The 15,656-nt window shown below is 56.5% G+C and overlaps 2 protein-coding genes across 4 annotated transcripts in view; both read left to right on the top strand.

Annotated features, from left to right (window-relative positions):
• Window positions 1-472: 472 nt before the first annotated feature.
• Window positions 473-3,021, top strand: LOC149520995 (uncharacterized). The gene has a single exon (XM_089774289.1). The coding sequence runs from the start codon at window positions 873-875 to the stop codon at window positions 1,893-1,895; it is 1,023 nt and encodes a 340-aa protein (XP_089630415.1). The 5' UTR covers window positions 473-872; the 3' UTR covers window positions 1,896-3,021.
• Window positions 3,022-7,166: 4,145 nt separating this feature from the next.
• KHNYN (KH and NYN domain containing) overlaps window positions 7,167-15,656 on the top strand; it is an 18,096-nt gene continuing 9,606 nt past the window's right edge. The window contains exons 1-3 of one of the 3 annotated variants that reach the window (XM_075911796.2): window positions 7,167-7,264; window positions 10,631-10,697; window positions 12,764-13,005. In XM_075911796.2, coding sequence (XP_075767911.2) covers window positions 12,778-13,005 — 228 coding nt within the window. In that variant the 5' untranslated portion in view covers window positions 7,167-7,264; window positions 10,631-10,697; window positions 12,764-12,777. Of the gene's footprint in view, window positions 7,265-8,715; window positions 9,269-10,630; window positions 10,698-12,763; window positions 13,006-15,656 lie in introns of those variants that run through there. The other 2 variants (XM_075911797.2, XM_075911800.2) reach the window with 2 other exon arrangements.

The following is a 15,656-nucleotide window of genomic DNA, read 5'->3' on the forward strand; positions in this document are numbered from 1 at the left end:
GAGCTGGAGGTTTTCCACTGGCCTTCGGGGGTGACTCAATGTTTTCAGGGGCAAAGCTTTCTTTTGGAGGGACCAGCCCCCAAAGGAGGTGGGAAGGGGGGAAGTGATGGGGTGCCGGTCTGAAGGCATCTCCGTGGGCTTCGCGGACCAAAGGTGGGGAGCATCTAAGAGTTGGGTTGGCCAACCCTGCGAGCGCAAGAGACGGGCCAGGGTCTCCGGCATGGGAGGTAATTTTGGCCTCATCTCCACAGCCCGGAGAGAAGACTAAAGTGGCAGCGGTTAATTATTTCCACCGTGGTAGGAGAAAGACTCTGTCCAGTCGCCGTGGACCAACCAGCGGGGAAAGCGAGTCACGCACAAGGAAAGAGACTGGTCTGAGGTCTTGCCTGGTAGCAGAGCCAGACCCCAGCTCTACCCACTAGACAACACTGCCTCTTGAGAAAAATTGGGGGGCACATGATATGCACTGGGCCCCCCTGCTCTGTTTTGCCCCAGTTTTGGATTTATTGGAGACCCCCTGAATGTGGGGGCCTGGTACAATTTCCCTCCCTTCTCCCTCCCCCATCTCACCAGTCCTACAAGGGGCCCCTTAGTTTACAACCGGCTTCCTCAGGCCCCGCCCGCTCCAACCTCCCGACCTTGCTGGCTGCTCCTGTGTTTACACAACCCGCTTCCCTCCGCCCTGCCGGTCTTGTAACATCTGCTGCGTCGCCTCCGCCACTTCCTGGCCTGGGTTCTCAACCCACGGAGGGAGAGCAGCAAAGGAGCGACCAGGCCGAACCAGCTCACGCAGGGACCGCTCAGGGCCGGGCCCGGCCGCCGCCCTTTCCTCCCGCCCTCTCCTTGCTGTCTCCCGCAAGGATTTCGACTCGATGGCCGGGATCGTCCCCCGGAAAGACGCCCCCGGCACCGGCATCTTCAGGAAGCGAGACGGGGATGTTGTGGTCCGCTCCGACCTGGGCTGCTACTTGCGGACGGAGCGGCTGGAAACCGGGCGGGGCCTGGAGATCCGGGCCTTGCACCCCTCCTGCCAAGGCGGGGACCACTACCTGGGCTCCGAGAGAGACCCCGACATCTACATCCTCAAGGGCGACTCCTACCGGGTGGTGCAGGACCTGAGCATGGACGAAGGGGCCAAGGTCTACGAGCTGCACCCCAATTGCCGGGGCGGGGATCACTATGTGAAATGCGCCAACTTCTTCTTCATCCTCTTCTTTGGCCGGGGGGTGATGCGCGGTGTGTTCGATTTAAGGACCGACTCTCACGGGGAAGACAGACCTCTCCACCCCCGGTGCCGTCAGGGCCTCTACTACTTCGGCATCGGCAGCTACTGGGCGGCGGTCACAGTAGACCCGCGATGGGGAGCTCAGTTCTACATCTACAAGAGCTTGGCCAACGCCAACTTGGCCGGGGTCTACTCCATCCACCCTGACCTGGTGAATTTCCTCCCCGGCGGGCTGGCCCTGACCAGGGGACCCTCCTTCGGCAGCTGGGAGTGCATCAAGACCCTCTCCAATGACTCGGACACCCCCATCACCTGGACCCATGCCGTGGCCAGGAAGGTGGGCTTCGCCAAGGAGAAGGTGGCCAGCCTCGGGCGCAACTGGGAGGTGGGGGCATCCACCTCACTCCAGGCCGGGGAGCTGATGGCGGCCGTCGTCAAGGCCCAGTTCTCCCTCTCGGCCCAGTACGGCGGGAACAACGTCAAGACGGAGAAGGAGGACTGGAGTGAAGTGCGGGAAGAAGAGGAGACCTTCCAAGCCACCCTGGAGCCCAAGCAGAGCCTCTACGTGTGGCAGTACCGTCTCGGGCTGGGCCAGGAGCCCCTCTTATTCTGCCGGGACATCAAGTTCTCCAAAGATCCCACCGCACCCACCACCCTCCCACTGCCCTAGGTCTAGGGCTACCTTGGGTTGGGCCCATCCGGTGTGGGCCAACACGTTCTGTGGTGTCCACGTGGCACCTCCCTACCTTCTCATGGTTGTTGGGCCAGAGCTTGGCTTGGCCACCCCAGGTGGGTCAGTTAACTCGTCCGCTAAGATCCCAAGGGTCAATCCCGGAGGACAACAGGGGAGTGAATGGCTTGAGTTCCTTCGACGTGCCTTCATGTTCATGCCTGGATATCAGGGGAGTGGGTGGGCCGCCCAGAGTTATTAGCAAGTCATAGGAGGTCTGGCTGTGTTGGTTAGATCCCTGGAGTGGAATTTATCCATCTCGGGGTTCAATCCCTGGTGAAGACGCTGTCATGGCCGTGGGATGGGGCAAATCAGGGAAACTGAGGCATGGAACGACTGACGTGTGAAAGTAAATGTCGGTTCCCCCTAAAGCTTCCACATGGACCAAGCCATGGCGGAGAAATGGGCGTGGGCCCCTGCACCTCTGAAAAATTTGACCCGCCCTCGCAGCGTGCCTCAGTTTCCCTATCCGGACAAGGGAGAAAGTAGTCCTTCTGTATGGCGTAAGGCCCAGGGAAGATGGTAGGCATGACAGTTGTGTTGTAATTTTACCGAGGCACCTGTTTGCTTTTCAATCTAGCCCCATTTCTTTGCCGGTTGGATGACAATTCAGGGGATTCCCCTGGTGGACTGGAATTAAATGGGGGATCCCTCCCCGCCCCCGTTTTGTTGCGTCCAGTAGCCTCCTTATTCTAGTGCTGGCTTCTGCTCTTTCCCACAAGAGGAACTCGCTTATTCATAATGAATCACCACATATTCATTCATCGGGGAGCACGCAGGTCACGAGAAATCAGTCGCTGCTGAAATCACCGTGGGCAGCCCGCAGACGCGGCGGCTGTGTGTCATTTCTGGGGGTGTCCAGATGGGGTGCAAGGCCTGGAAACTGAGATGTGTTGAGAAAATAATGTAAAACTGGTCTAGAAACAGAAAGTTTCGCAGTTTCTCTGTATTGTCAGATGTGTGTGTGTGGGGGGGGGGGGGGGTTCTCGCGGAGGGCTGGGAATCCTCGTGATCTCATCCATCTTTAAAGCCCTGTTCTGGGACAGGGAGCCCACAGAATTTGAACCCCCCACCATACACCGCACAGGGGGCTGCCCTGTCTCCGAGAGAACAGCAGAACCCACGTAACCTGGCTTTATAAAAGTTTGAATCCACCGGTCAACATCTCCCCTCCCAATGCTCGGGTCTGGCTGGCAACTCTTGGGAGCTGAGTTTTAAAGGACACACCGAGGCAAACCCGGTCTCCAACACACAATTTCCAGGCGCCTTCTCCAGCTGCAGGAGGGGGCGTCTATCCAGATGTTGGCCGGGACATTTCCAGCTGCCTCTGTGAACTCCCCCGCCCGAAGCCCTCAAAGAAAGGGGCGTAGGGCCGGTGGAAGAGAAGGGTCTCGTACGACCTTCTTGGCTTTATTCACCTTGATTTCAGAGCCGTTGGCTTCTGATTTCTATCTGGCAACTTGCTACCTGGACCATCAGCCTTTGGCTGTTTGTGGGGGAGATAAGAACTTTAGAACGGCCGTACTGGTGAGACCAACGGTCCATCTAGCCCCGTGTCCTGTCTGCCGACAGAGGCCAATACCAGATGCCCCAGAGGGAGGGAACAAAACGGAATCGTCAACTGATCCCTCTCCTGTCACCCACCTCCAGACAAACAGAGGCTGGGGACACCCTTCCTACCCATCCTGGCTAATAGCCATTGATGAACCTAACTGCCTTAAGTCTATCTAGCTCTTTTTGGAACCCTGTTCAAGTCCTGGCCTTCACCACATCCCCCAGCAAGGAGTTCCACAGGTTAGCTGTGTGCTGCATGAAGCAAAACATCCTTGGGTTGGTTTTAAACCTGTGGCCTATTCATTTCTTTGGGCGACCCCTCGTTCTTATGTTCTGGGAACAAGGAAATAACTTTTCCTTGTTCACTTTTTCTGCATCTGTCACAGTCACAGAACACTAGAACGGGAAGGGACCTTGAGAGGTCATCAAGCGCCATCCCCTGCCCTCCTGGCAGGACCAAGCACCATCTAGACCTTCTCTGAGAGATGTCCATCCAACCTGCTCTGAAATATCTCCAGAGATGGAGATTCCACAACCTCCCTGGGCAATTTATTCCAGTGTTTGACCACCCGGATGAAAGTTTTTCCCACTGTCCAACCTAAACCTCCCTTGCTGCAATTTAAGCCCATTGCTTCTTGTCCTGTCCTCAGAGGTATAAAATGCTGGGGACTAATTTAGCTCTAACCACTGGGCTGTGTCTAGACTGGCAAGTTTTTCCGGAAAATCAGCCACTTTTCCGGAAAAACTTGCCAGCTGTCTTCACTGGCCGCTTGAATTTCCGGAAGAGCACTAACGATCTCATGTAAGATTGTCAGTGCTTTTGCGGAAATACTATGCTGCTCCCGTTCGGGCAAAAGTCTTTTTCCGAAAGACTTTTGCGCAAAAGGGCCAGTGTAGACAGCACAGGACTGTTTTCCGTAAAAAAGCCCTGATGGCGAAAATGGCGATCGGGGCTTTTTTGCGGAAAAGCATCCTGCCAATCTAGACGCGCTTTTCCGAAAATGCTTTTAACGGAAAACTTTTCCGTTAAAAGCATTTCCGGAGAATCATGCCAGTGCAGACGTAGCCCCGGAGAGAGAGATTTTGGAGTCATTGTGGATAGTTCTCTGAAAACCTCCACTCCGTGTGCAGCGGCCGTCCATAAAGCAAACTGCATGTGAGGAATCATTTAAAAAGGGAGAGAGAATAAGACAGAGACTATCTTACTGCCTTTGTAGAAAACCCTGGGACGCCCCCCTCTTGAATCCTGCGTACAGATGTGGTCGCCGCATTTCAAAAACGGTATTGGGAAAAGGTCAGAAAATGGCACCACCAACAATGAGGGGTTTGGAACGGGTCCCATAGGAAGAGAGATGAAAAAGGCTGGGACTTTTCAGCTTCAGAAAGGGGAAACTAAAGGGGGAGAGGACAGAGATCGAGGAAGGTGTGGGAAAAGTCTATAAAGAAAAGTGATTTACTTGTTCTCAGAACGAAAGGTCACCCCATGAAAGGAATTGGTGGTTTAACACACACCAAAGGAAGTTTTTCGTCACGCAGCGCACAGCCAACGTGTGGAACTCCTTGCTGGGGGATGTGGTGAAGACCAGGATTGTAACAGGGTTCCGAAAAGAGCTAGATAGATTCATGGAGGTTTGGTCCATCAATGGTGATTAGCTAGGATGGGTGGGGATGGTGTGCCTCGCCTCTGTTTGTCTGGAGGTGGGTGACAGGGGAGCGATCACGTGAGGATTTGGGGTACCTGGCGCTAGCCACTGTGGGCAGACAGGACCCTGGGCCCGCTAGGCCTTTGGTCTGAGGCAGTGGCATGTTTATGTTCCATCTCTATCCAGTAGATGGTGCAGGAGTCCAACAAGCATCCTCCCTTCCTTCACTGGAGAGTTTTAAAATGTTATTCCTTTCCGCCACCGACTTTCTCTTTCTCCACCTCAGCTCTTCGCGGGGGCCCTTCCTCCGCTTCGGAGCCCCATCTCCTGCGGCGTTGTGGGTTTCAACGTCGTGGGCTATCCTGGGGTATGTCTGCCCTACAGCCCTTAATTCGAACTAACTTAACTGGAACTAGGCGTTAATCCTCGTAGAGTGAGGTTTACCTAGTTCGACTGAAGCGCTCCGCTAGTTCGATTGAAATTCGAACTAGTGGTTTGCCTGTGTAGCGCCTAGCAAAGTTAATTCGAACTAACGGCTGTTAGTTCGAATTAACTTTGTAGAGTAGACATACCCCAGTAGACTCTCAGAAGCCTACAACGGGAAGGGACCTCGAGAGGACACCAATCCAGCCCCCTGCCCTCGTGGCAGGACCAAGCACCGTCCGCTCTAGACCTTCCCTGACAGGCGTCTGTCCAACCTGCTCTAAAATCTCTCCAGAGACGGAGATCCCACAACCTCCCTAGGCAATTTATCACCACCCGGACAGGCAGGAAGTTTTTCCTAATGTCCAACCTCAACCTCAAGACACGTTATCGGCGGGATTTTTGCTAGTTTCAGGAGAGGGAAGGGGGGGGTGGAAGAAGCCTGTGTTGGGGGGATCGGGGTGGCTGTGGAACTTTTCTGCCCTTCGAGGACCAAGAGAAGTTCATTTTTATCTGCCCCCAATGGAGGCAAATCTTCCAACCGAGTCACGTCAGCGACACCGCCCGGAGATGGGTAAGTGGCCCAGTGTTGGACACCCGGGGTTCCTCTCACCTGCTTCTCCAGGAAATCCGACAAGCTGATTTCACGATGCCGTCAATCCGCGAAGATCCAGCGTGGACCCTCTCCTGCCCCCCAGAACCGGCCTGTGGGCCTCGAACGCCTGGAGAACTAGTGGTGAATGAAAACCAACCTAGAGGGGGTTTGCCCCCTCCCAAAATGCTGCTTGGTTTTTGATTCCTTCCCTGGGGGGGAATTTCCTAGGGCAGGTGGTTTTGGGGGGATTTTTATTGAAGGGCAAGATGTGGGACTGGAAACAAAAGGGAACAGCAGGGAGGTATAATAGGTAGAGGGCTGAGAATCCAGACTACTGTACTGAGTTCTGTCCCAGGTTCTGGAAGAGAAGTGAGGGCTAGTGGTGAGAGCAGGTGGGCGGGGAGCCAGGACTCGTGGGTGCTGAGCCCAGCTCAGGAGGAGTAGGGTGTATGGTTAGAGCGCTGGGCGGGGAGCCAGGACTCCTGGGTGCTGAGCCCAGCTCAGGAGGAGTAGGGTGTATGGTTAGAGCGCTGGGGGGAGCCAGGACTCCTGGGTGCTGAGCCCAGCTCAGGGTGAGGAGTAGGGTGTAGTGGTTAGAGCAGCAGGGCGGGGAGCCAGGACTCCTGGATGCTAAGCCCAGCTCAGGGTGAGGAGTAGGGTGTAGTGGTGAGAGCGCTGGGGGGAGGGAGGAGCCAGGACTCCTGGGTGCTAAGCCCGGCTCAGGCTGGGCAGTAGGGTCTAGTGGTGAGAGCGCTGGGGGGAGGGGGGAGCCAGGATTCCTGGGTGCTAAGCCCGGCTCAGGCTGGGCAGTAGGGTCTAGTGGTGAGAGCGCTGGGCGGGGAGCCAGGACTCCTGGGTGCTAAGCCCGGCTCAGGCTGGGCAGTAGGGTCTAGTGGTGAGAGCGCTGGGCAGTGAGCCAGGACTCCTGGGTGCTGAGCCCGGCCCGGGGGCGGGACTCCGAGGCCGGTGCCCAAAGGGTTAAGAGTGGGGCGGGGCGGAAATCGCGCGGCCCCACCCCCAGGAAGCGAGGGGCTGTTGGATCAGCTGAGGCAGGGCAGGGGCCTGGGACAGACCACGCCGCGGCGAGACGGGGGGTAAGTCCCGTTCCCTCCCCCCCCCTGCGTGCCTCAGTTTCCCCCCTCAGACTGTGGCCCCTGCGGGGTCGCACCTAGGGGCGGGGCTGGTCTCGGGGGGGGGGGGGTCTGGGCCGCGCCCGGCAAGGGGGGGGCGCGGGGTATCAGGAAATATGAAACAGCCCCGGGGGGGGGGGGGCAGGCGGGAAACCTCCGATTTCCCTCCCATTGATGCTCCGAGCCAGCTGCACAATCCCCCCCCCACACCTCTCCCCCTCGCGTCACAGCCTGGAATTTCCCAGGGGGGTGGGGCGCGCTGTGGGGCCGGAAAGATGCCTTGGGACTGGGGGGGGGGGGGCACCGAGGGGCGCGCTGGGGGGGGGGGCCGAGGGGCGCGCTGGGGGGGGCACCGAGGGGCGCGCTGGGGGGGGGCACCGAGGGGCGCGCTGGGGGGGCACCGAGGGGCGCGCGGCTGCAGAGGGAAATCCCCGGGCGGATGGCGAGGTGGACAGACGGACGGACCGGGGGTGGGGGGCACAGAGGGGCCCGGGGAAAGGGGGCAGGGCCTGGGGGTGGGGGGCACAGAGGAGCCCGGGGGAAGGAGGCAGGGTCCGGGGTTGGGGGGCACAGAGGGTCCGGGGGAAGGGGGCAGGGCTCAGGGGCAGGGAGGGGGGCAGGGTAGGGGGGGTAGGGGGCACCGAGGGGCGCGCTGGGGGGGGGTACCGAGGGGCGCGCTGGGGGGGGGCACCGAGGGGCGCGCTGGGGGGGGGTACCGAGGGGCGCGCTGGGGGGAGCACCGAGGGGCGCGCGGGTGCAGAGGGAAATCCCCGGGCGGATGGCGAGGTGGACAGACGGACGGACCGGGGGGCAGAAAGCGGTACAGGGGCAGAGCCAGCCGGGCCCGGGGGTGGGGGGCAGGGCCCGGGGGTGGGGGGCACAGAGGGGCCCGGGGGAAGGGGGCAGGGCCCGGGGGTGGGGGGCACAGAGGGGCCCCGGGGGAAGGGGACAGGGCCCGGGGGTGGGGGGCCCAGAGGGGGCCCGGGGGAAGGGGCAGGGCTCAGGGGCAGGGAGGGGGGCAGGGCCTGGGGGTGGGAGGCACAGAGGGGGCCCGGGGAAGGGGGCAGGGCTCAGGGGCAGGGAGGGGGATGGGGTGGGGGGCACAGAGGGGGCCCGGGGAAGGGGCAGGGCTCAGGGGCAGGGAGGGGGACGGGGTGGGGGGCACAGAGGGGGCCTGGGTAGGGGGCAGGGAAGGGGGCAGGGCTCAGGGGCAGGGAGGGGGATGGGGTGGGGGGCACAGAGGGGGCCCGGGGAAGGGGCAGGGCTCAGGGGCAGGGAGGGGACGGGGTGGGGGGCACAGAGGGGGCCCAGGGAACGGGGCACGGCTCAGGGGCAGGGAGGGGGGCAGGGTCTGGGGGTGGGGGGCACAGAGGGGGCTCGAGGGTCAGGGGGCGGGGGCAGAACCAGACACAGCGGCAGGAGAAGTGAAACTTTGCAGCAGCCGGAGCCTCCCAGCTCGCCCGCAGCCTGCCTGTGGCAGCCGGGCCCGGGGGGCCGGTGGGTGCGATCCCGGCGGGCCGGGGGCTGGGCGGGACTCCTGGGTTCTCTGCCCGGCTCTGGGAAGGGCAGTGGGGGCTAGTGGTTAGAGCCGGGCGGGGGCTCTCTTCCTGGCTCTGCCCCTAGGCTGCTGGTTATCTTGGCCAAGCCCCGCCCATCTGTGACTCAGTTTCCCCCTTGGCGCCATGGGGTGGCGATCCTGAGCTTCTCAGTGCCCTCCCAGCGCGCTTTGAGATCCGCTGATGAGCCTGGGCATGGGGGAGGGGCGATGGCTGGCTGCCTCCTTCCAGCTAATGAGTGTTTATTTACAATTAGCTCTTCTTCATTAGCTGCTATGTAGCGTGTTCCACGTGGCGGTGTCTGCTGTTTGCTGTGTTGCCGTGTTATCACTCTTAGCTGGCATTAGCTCCTGTTTAATTTACAGAATTAATTAGTTGGACTGAATTAGCGTTCACTCCATACTAATCCCAGGTATCGACCCGCACCAGGAACCGATATTTGCTTTCCGATCCTCTATTTAGCGTTCCTACGTTAGTCTAGTTGTACGCCGGAGAGTCGCGAAACGATACGATGCGAAGATCGTTGACCATTCCTTAGTGGCTGCTCAGAATTCAGAGAGATCACGCACCCGCTATAATTATTGCCATTATTACCTGATATGTGGATCCATTCTTTCTAATGTGCTCGTTAGGGCCTGTGATTGATGGCTGTTATGTTCTGAATATCCATGACAGTGGCTGTTCCTTTCAATCATGGAGCGAGCTCTGATATTAATAATCCATTAGTTACTGATTATAAAATAAATGCTGTTACCTAGTGCGTATTAATATGACTGTCCTATTGATGATTTTCTCTATTTATAATACATGAGAGGTGACTTATTGTGATCCATCCTATTTGTTAGGGTGGATTGTATGCTATTTATAACTCTTTTGTGATGTGTACTCTGTATTAACTGCTGTGATGATTTGCATGTATTATGATCCATTATATATGATTAATAATTCACTTGTTCCTCCTTACAATTCATCGTTATGCATTTTATATTAATGTAATTCTTACGTTTATTTTAATAGTTTAGTTTGGTTATACAGTATATTCATTATAATTCATTGCCATTTATAATTCAATGTTAGTCCGCAGTGTGTATTTAGTGTGAATATTATAATGTATTCATTATGAGCAATTATTTATAATTCATTAATTACTATTTAGAATTCATTATTGTCAGGTATCCAATTAATTATGACCATCTCTTATGATAAATAGTTATAAATAATGTAGCCAATCTCATAAAAAATAAGTCATACGAATATACAATACATAAATATGTATTAATATTATGATAATCTCTTGATGAATGAGGTTATATTTTATAGTTCATTAATTCATAAAAAGGTATTGGATTTAGCAAGTAATGAACTGGTAAACATAGCCTCATTTATCATCGAGACGATCATAATATTAATAGATGTTTAACAGTTCATTAATTGCTAGGTCCAATACCTTTTTATGAATTAATGAACTATAAAATATAACCTAATTCATCATCAAGAGATGATCCTAATATTAATACATGTTTATGTATTGTATATTCATATGACTTATTTTTGTATGATTGGTTACATATTTATAATTCATTGGTAAACTGTACTTAATTATTATAATTGTAAATCTACAATCAATCCAAATCAATACATTAGTTACTAACTACAATTACCGTTACAGCCGTATAATTATTGTGTATTTGCAATCAATTATATATCACTTAGTATTATCTTGCAGAATTAACCTGTAATATCTATTAATTCTTCTATCTATATTTTTGGTTAGCAGCGTTCCGAGATCTAAGCCAGCAACGTCTGAAACATCGGAACCTACGGAAACATTGAAAATTCAGGTAAGGACGGAGTCTGCTCCAAGTTTAACCCACGGCTTCAGTTTGCTCCCAGAATAGCTGATTTGGTGAGAAGCAATTGGCGCTTCAAACCGAGATTAGAGCGTTTACACAGGAACTGGTTTAAGGGATTTAAACTGGTTTAATAATCGATTGCTGGGGGGGAGATATTTCATAGAATCATAGAACCATAGAGCTGGAAGAGACCTCAGAAGGTCATCAAGTCCAGCCCCCTGCCCAAGGCAGGACCAATCCGAGTGCCCGATAGCCCAGTTCGATCTCTAGTGCAGATTTGTGTATATCCTTATAAACGTGCTTCCACCACAAATTATTCCCCTTCCGGAGGGGGGAACCCACGGTCCCTTTGCACTGTGCCAAGTTGCTCCCAGTGCATTGTGGGTGCCCTCCTGGGGAACTATGGGAAGGCTAAGGGGTAGTCTACATTTCCTGTGCAAAGTCTAAGGGTATGTCTACACTACAGTGCTATTTCGAATTAGCTTAATTCGAATTAACTATTTCCAATTAAGTTAATTCAAAATAACACATCTAGACACACACACTATTTCGAAAGAGCGCGTCCACACTGAGTGGACCCTGAACCGAGGTTAAGGCTGGCCGGAGCCAGTGCCGGCAGGGCATCAGGTTAGGGCTTAGTGTGTGAGGCTGCTGCCTGAGGCTAACTGAGCTCCGTGCTTAAAGGGACCCTACCCCCACCCCGGACAGACAGTTCTCAGGGTTCCCCGCTTGCTTGTCTACCTGGATGAGGGACAGCAAAGCAGTCCTGGCTTGGAGTGCCCTGAGCGCCCGCACGCGGGACACCACAGCACTCGGCCACATGGAGCCAGAGCTGCCCCATGGCACGATGGTGCATCTCGTGGGGTCGTTGCCATCAGCCCGGCTGCACTTGCTGCAGGCTGCCATCCGGGGGGTCCATCGGGGGGCTGTCAGGATCCAGGAGGCCCGGAGGGAGAACATCCTCCCCACCGGGGGCTCGTGCCCCATTCCTCCCTCACGTCTTTCCACTTACCCCTCCCTAGCCCCCCTTCCTGATGTCAAACAAAAGACACGTATGTTCAGAAATAGAAACTGGGTTTATTGAACAAAACTGGGGGGGGATGGACCTCTGGGGAGACTGGGAAAAGGAGGTGGGAGAGGGGAAGAGAGAGGGTGGGAAAGGGGAGGGGGAAACCTGGGAAGAGGGAGCTGGAAGGGGGAAGCCAGGGGAAGAAGGGGGAGGGGAAGCTCAGGGCTTAGAGTTGGGGGGTCTCGCCAGACCAACCTGACTTTCATGCTAACCTGCTCCTGGGTTTACATGTGGCCTTTGGTGGCCAGGCTGGCAGCTCTCCTGCCATAGACGGCCACATTCCTCCATCTAGGGCTGAGATCAGGGACGTTGGGGGCATCCCCCCCAAACCTGAAGAAGGTCCATGATCTCCACCCTGGACCAGGAAGGCGCCCGCCTTCTCCAGCCCCGTCAGGCTCCTGGGAGCTGGCAGACTGCTCCTGGGGAGCGGTGGAGGGCTGGCTGCCAGTGGCTTGCGGGCTCCTGTTTTGGGGCCACTGGGTCAGGGGCCTCGGTGGCCACTGCTGGCTCTGGGCTGGCAGGCTGGGAGCTGGCACAGGCCCTGTGGCCAGGGTCTACCCCTTGAATGGCTCCGGGGCTGGGGGAGAGGAGAGTAAGTTTTCCTGGTTGTGCCCAGAGTGGCCACCAGGGCTCCCTGGGAAGGGCTGGAGGCCCCTATTTCGAATGAAGTGTCTACACAGCACTTCATTCCAAATAGCTATTTCCAATTTGGCGTTACTCCTGGTAGAATGAGGTTTACCAAATTCGAAGTAAGGGCTCCGCTATTTCGAACTAGCGGTTTGCCTGTGCAGATGCTAGTAAAGTGAATTTGAAATAGCTGCTGTTATTTCCAATTAACTTTGCAGTGTAGACATACCCGGAGACACCCTCCCCTCATGCCTGCCCCGTGCCCGCGTTCTTCACCAACCCAGCACCCCCGTCAATTCAGGATGACCACTAATTTCATCTCTTTCCCCTCCTTCTCTCCCCCCCCCCCCCCGGCAAGGTGAGGCAGGTACCATGGAGGCAGGCACCATGGCGACGGGGGGGCTGGATGAGTTTGCCATCCCCGAGGAGGCCCGGGTGGCCGTGACGGAGCAGCGGCCCCATATCGAGCGGCTCTTCGGCGTGGAGCTGAATGTGCTGGGGGTGCTGGGGGCCAAGCCGGGCCCCTCCTCTGCCTCGCCAGGCGCTGGGCAGATCTGGCTGCAGCTGCAGGGCCCCCGGCAGGAGCTGCAGAAAGCAAAGGTAATGGGGGGCTACTGGGTTCCCTGACTCCCACCCTCCTCCGTGCTCCAGTCTCCCATCCTGTGACACATCCCTTCTCCCCCCAAATGTGCCCTCCCCCCATTTCTATCCCCATCCCCCGACGCACCCCTTGTACCTTCATGCCACGTCCGTCCTCCGACACCGTCCCGTCCCCCGACACTCCCTTTCCTTTCTCACTCCCCTGGTCTCCCTTGCCAGCATCTGACATACACCCCCATCACCGGACACCTCCCCCGCAGGCTCCTGCCTCCCCAAAATAGCCCTATCCCCCCCCCCCATGTTCCTGTCCCACTGACACACTCATCCATCCCCGACATTTCCATCCGTTCCCGCAACCGCAGACATACACCCCATCTCTTCCTCACCCATCCCCATCCACGCAAACACCCATCCCCAGACAATTCCCCCTCCTCTAACCTCCAACCAACACACACACACATCCTCCCACACTCCTCCAATTATCACAGCACACCCCACTATCCAGGTACATATTTTTCAACTCCCTTGTACACCACCTTCCCTCCCTCCACCCTGTCCGTCCATCCCTCCACCCTGTCCGTCTGTCCATCCATCCGTCCGCCCACCCACCTGCCCATCCGCCCATCCTTCCTCAGACCCGTCCGTCCGTCCGCCTGCCTATCTATCTATCTATCCCCCCACACACCCCCTCTATCTATCTATCTATCTATCTATCTATCTATCCCCACACACCCCCTCTATCTATCTGTCTGTCTGTCTGTCTATCTATCCACCTTGTCTGTCGTCCATCCCCCCCACCTCTGCTCATTCACCCATTCATCCATCCATCCATCTGTCCCCATACACATCCGTCCACCCTTCTGCCTACCCTATCTGTCCGTCCATCCATCCATCAATCCGTCCATCCATCCAAGACTCCCCTCTGCAGTGTTGGAGCGCTTGATAAAATGGCCAACCTTTCCCGACTTTTGTGCAGAGACCTACATCCCCCCCATGTGCAGCAGCAGGCAGTCAGTGCACGTGGAACCGTGTGTATGGCTGTCCCCCGACCCCACCTGGGTAAATATATCACAGCCCCGGGCGTGTGAGTACTGACCACCCCCCACCGCGGATACTGATCACCGACCTGCGGGGGTGCAAAGCACGGGTGTATCACCACCACGAGCATGAGATAACACACAACGGGATGAATCTCTAAGGGATTTAATACACATACCCCCCACTCCCTCTTATATGTGTAGCTGTCACAGCCCTGCATGGGGGAGTCTCACCATTCCCGAGGGAATTTAACACCCTGCCCTAGAATGTGTGTCCCAGCAACTTGGGAGTGGGTGTGTGACAGGTCTGGGTGTTCTACCAACACCCTGTGCGCAGTTCAACCACATCCTGACTCGTTAGGTTTGGTGGCTAATTCTTCTCACCTGAAGTTTCCCCCACCTGTCTCCATCCTGGGTGAGTTTCCTTGCACCCTGAGGCCTCCCAATTGCCCCTCACTCCCCGGCTCTGCACTGGCCGTTGTAACATTGAGTCTTGGTGCCTTCACACCCTGCCCTGCCTCTGGAATAGATAGATGAAATTTTACCCAAAATTTGGCTGCCTAGAGCCCACCACACTCAATGGGCCAGATCCCAGCTGGGTCAATGGGCTGTAGCTCCATTGGGGTCAATGGGCCAGATCCCAGCTGGGTCAATGGGCCGTAGCACCATTAGGGTCAATGGGCCAGATTCCAGCCGGGGTCAATGGGCCGTAGCGCCATTGGGGTCAATGGGCCAGATTCCAGCCGGGGTCAATGGGCCGTAGCTCCATTAGGGTCAATGGGCCAGATTCCAGCCGGGGTCAATGGGCCGTAGCTCCATTGGGGTCAATGGGCCAGATCCCAGCCGGGGTCAATGGGCCGTAGCTCCATTGGGGTCAATGGGCCAGATCCCAGCTGGGGTCAATGGGCCGTAGCTCCATTGGGGTCAATGGGCCAGATTCCAGCCGGGGTCAATGGGCCGTAGCTCCATTGGGGTCAATGGGCCAGATCCCAGCCGGGTCAATGGGCCGTAGCTCCATTGGGGTCAATGGGCCAGATCCCAGCCAGGGTCAATGGGCCGTAGCACCATTAGGGTCAATGGGCCAGATTCCAGCCGGGGTCAATGGGCCGTAGCTCCATTGGGGTCAATGGGGCAGATCCCAGCTGGATCAATGGGCCGTAGCTCCATTGGGGTCAATGGGCCAGATTCCAGCTGGGTCAATGGGCCGTAGCTCCATTGGGGTCAATGGGCCAGATCCCAGCCGGGTCAATGGGCCGTAGCTCCATTGGGGTCAATGGGCCGTAGCTCCATTGGGGTCAATGGGCCGTAGCTCCATTGGGGTCAATGGGGCAGATCCCAGCTGGGGTCAATGGGCCGTAGCTCCACTGGAGTTGATATGAGCAGATTTCTGATTCACATCCCTTTGAGGATTTGGCCCTTGATGGTTCTGTCCTTCGATGGCCCAAGAACATGGTCACAACCGCTGAGCAGACTTTGGAACCAGACCCAAAGCCCCGACTGGCCAGGAGTTCTGTGCATTGATGCCCCCAGCCAATTCCTGGAAGTCCCAGATGGTCCCCTTGGCCACCCCAATCTGTCTGGGCACCCAGGGGAGCCTGCCTTTGTGACAGGTAG

This window comes from Pelodiscus sinensis, chromosome 30 (genome assembly GCF_052426305.1).
Source record: "Pelodiscus sinensis isolate ZL-2025 chromosome 30, ASM5242630v1, whole genome shotgun sequence".
Lineage (NCBI taxonomy): Eukaryota > Metazoa > Chordata > Testudines > Trionychidae > Pelodiscus > Pelodiscus sinensis.

Bases quoted from the DNA above. Each gene is read 5' to 3' on its own strand.
- LOC149520995 (XM_089774289.1), top strand. From the start codon at position 873: ATGGCCGGGATCGTCCCCCGGAAAGACGCCCCCGGCACCGGCATCTTC.